The sequence below is a fragment of the Hordeum vulgare genome, chromosome 7H (assembly GCF_904849725.1).
Source record: "Hordeum vulgare subsp. vulgare chromosome 7H, MorexV3_pseudomolecules_assembly, whole genome shotgun sequence".
Lineage (NCBI taxonomy): Eukaryota > Viridiplantae > Streptophyta > Magnoliopsida > Poales > Poaceae > Hordeum > Hordeum vulgare.
The window spans coordinates 592,651,022-592,654,394 of record NC_058524.1 but is presented as its reverse complement, the minus strand read 5'-3'; the positions used below and the strand labels follow the sequence as shown (position 1 = coordinate 592,654,394).

Sequence of the window (3,373 nt, the reverse complement as noted above, 5' to 3'; positions counted from 1 at the left end):
CACCCACATACTACTATTACTTTACATATGGTCATTTTTTAATTACATTGGCATACTCGATCCTTGCCTTGACTATTGACATACAACATGTTTTACTTTGTTAAGTACACTATACATTTTTTTCATATACTTCATACTACTTTTTTTTCTTGCGGGCATACTCCATACTACTCTTGGTGTATATACTCCATACTACTATTGGTGTATATACCTTTTTTCGGCGACATACAGTATACTATACTTCAGTTTGGAGGAATATATAATCACTTTACGACTTTATTTTTTGGGATATACTATTTGGTTGAATATACTCCTCTCTAGAGTGTCTCTTTTCAAACAAAGTAATACTCTTTTTTTCTTGAGAAATGATACTCTATATTAATTAAACGTGTGTACTTTTGTACAATACATGGTAATCTCATAGGAGTATGTATTATTGTTTTATTTAGGAACATGTGAACATACTACTCCTCAATCCAATGGAATGCATGCATTGGATTGTTATCTGCTCGTTAGCTCAACCAAAGCATGCAACGAGTATCAAGTGGGTTGTTGAAACTTGCGCCTTATCCGCTGGATTATTTAATGGAAACAATCGCTAATGGATCTTTCTTAATTCAACAGCCCGATAGCGGAAGTAACGAAGGGGCACGTGGAGGCTACAGAATTAGGTGGTAACTACCACTGCTTGTAGATAAAATTTGTCATATATATATATATATATATATATATATATATATATATATATATATCGCGATATTCGTTACCCTGGGTGAGGAATAGTTATTCTTCACCCCTCTCTATTTTTAATATCAATGCACCGTAATTTTACGTTCCGTAAATTTTGTCTTAATTTATATGTAAAAAGAGACAACGTAAAAATATTTTATGTCACGTAAAATTACGAACATACAAAAATAGTGTAAAAAATAAAAGAAATTCATTTTTTTCTGGTCTTGTGACCTATGTTTTTGTTTTTCTTTTATCAAATTTTACGTTGGGCATCAATATAAATGTAACTATTTGTATTTCAAAAAAAAATTGTAAATTAATCGTAAGATTATCTTGGGTGAAGAATAAACTATTCTGCACCCTGTGTGATGAATGGGTAAAGATAAAGATAAAGATTAACACAGAGGTAAAATGCTACTACAAAAAATCAGAATATTTTCTCCACACGAGACAGAAGGAAACAACTTCCCACTAATAGTTCTGTAAACAGCCCTAAGAAAAATAACCTTTTTGTTAATCGAAACATTGGATAAACCCTACTGAAACATTTTATATTACAACAGAGTATGACAATTAGGATTGAGATAAGCCAAAAAGAACAAGACAAAAAAAAACAAGAAAGTAGTAAGAAATTACAAGATGCCACTTAGCCATGATCCCATCGCTTCAGCTACCACTACATCGCCCCCTTCAAGCTTTCCACCAGAAACAGCTGCTGCAGCGTGGGCGGCGGCACCGAAAACTCTGGCTCCACCGACAAATACGTTGAGCTGCCAGGACACCACCACGCAGCTTCCCGTCTGCAGCCTGAAGCTCCTTCGTCCGCCGCTTTGGGTGACAGCTCGTGCAGTGCTTCCGTCCCGATCTGCCGGTAGTTCCCGGGATACCTCTCGGGCACGAGATGGGGAGTGACATGGCATGCCAATTTCAGAGGCAGGTTCTGGTCCGCGGGTGCACCCGCCGAATCGATCTGCGGCATGGCGAAGCAGACGGCATCCACTCGAACGATCGGCCACGGCATGCCGTCGGTCGCTGCGCGTCCCGCGTCCGTGGTGGAAATGGAATTCCGGTGGCACCTCCATGCCGACGAGACGCACCGCATCGACATGGACGACGCGTTGGAATAGCTCGCTTCCTGCGCCTGCACCTCCCCGACGAACCCCCTCGCCGTTGCGCAGGCGGCGCCGAACTGGGGAGGCAGCAGGTGCAAGGAAGACATGACGACGCCCAGGATGTCAGCACGCTCCAGCAGGTGGAACACCACGCAGAGCTTCACGTTCTTCTCCCACTCGGCGCTGTCGTCGCAGGAGAGGAAGAGGACGACCTCCCTGTTGCCGTCGCCGTCGCCGTCGCGCGGGTGGAGCAGCAGGAGGGCGTCCCGGCTGCCGCTCCTGAGGGAGAACTCGAGCGTCTTCCCTGCAAGCAGCGACTCCGTGGGGTCTTCCAAGGACACCGTCAAGCTCTTCGGACGGCCTCCAAGCTGGACGTACCGGAAGAACTCGTCGGCGACCTGCGCCAGCCTCTCGAACCTCCGCACCGTCGCGTCGCTCGGATCACCGCCGCCGTCCTTGCCGCGGCGGAAGGGCAAGAAGCGTGCCGCCGCTCGAGCGACGCGCGTACGAACGGGGGTCTCCTTACTCGCAATCCCCTCGCTCCGCTGCCGCTCCGCGGATCTGCTCCTGGAAGCGCGCAGGATGGCGTCGCCTTCCTCGCCTACGCGCTTCAGTCTCGCCTTCCAGTCGAGCAATGGTTGGTGGAGTATGAGCCAATCTTGGGAGACGGCGACAACGCTGTGGATCTTCAGCACCGCGAACTCGAGCCTCTCGGCGTTGTCCTCCGCGCCCCCATCCACTCTCGAGTTGCCTGATGATAGGATCGAGAAAATTCTGCTTACAGACTCGCTCGCAACCGCGGATCCAAATATCTCAGCCATGAGCATGAGGCCTTCCCCTGGTAAATCAGAGCTCCTGCTTTTAGTGATGCATGGCGCATCTTTCCACCCGTAAGAAAATTGCTCAGCGTGTTTGAATGGTAAGCCTTAAAATGGCAAGCCATAGAAAAGTCTTTCACGTCACGGTCACGGTTCTCATTGAGACTTATCGTCGAAGGCGTCGTCCTTGGAATAAAGTTAAGTGTAAGAAAATCGGACGACACAGACGGACGGGCGATTTTGTTCACTTTTTGTTCGGTTGGTTCGATCGCATGTCATGCGTCTGTCCTGTTTTAGATATGGATCGACAACGCGCTCAACTTGTCAATCCATATGTGTCCGTGTGACCGGCTGGTCGTTCTATTTTACATTAATTTGCATAGTTTGAATCAAATAACATAATTTGGACAGAATAAAATATCATAGTTATTACAAGCCTAATAAAATAGCATACTTATTACAAACTTATACAAGGACTCTAGACAAATAGACTCGCTCATACGGACGTACTCGTCAATGAGATCACCTGGCACTCCGTATGCAAGCATTCGGATGGCGTTAGTGCATTTCTCATAAGAGGAAAAACCTATCTTGCCGACGGCATCCTCTTTGCACTCGAAATAGTCATCATAGCCGACCACCCCCTCTCTAATACGGTTGAAAAGATGCCTACTCATACGGAAATTGCGGCAAATTTTTGATGTTTGAATA

At 46.0% G+C, this 3,373-nt stretch overlaps 1 protein-coding gene across 1 annotated transcript; it reads right to left on the bottom strand.

Moving 5' to 3' along the window:
* Positions 1–1,185: 1,185 nt before the first annotated feature.
* On the bottom strand, positions 1,186–2,996 carry LOC123408800. Its single transcript, XM_045101846.1, has one exon. It carries the CDS (start codon positions 2,669–2,671, stop codon positions 1,409–1,411), a length of 1,263 nt encoding a protein of 420 aa, XP_044957781.1. The 5' UTR covers positions 2,672–2,996; the 3' UTR covers positions 1,186–1,408.
* Between the last annotated feature and the right edge of the window lie 377 nt (positions 2,997–3,373).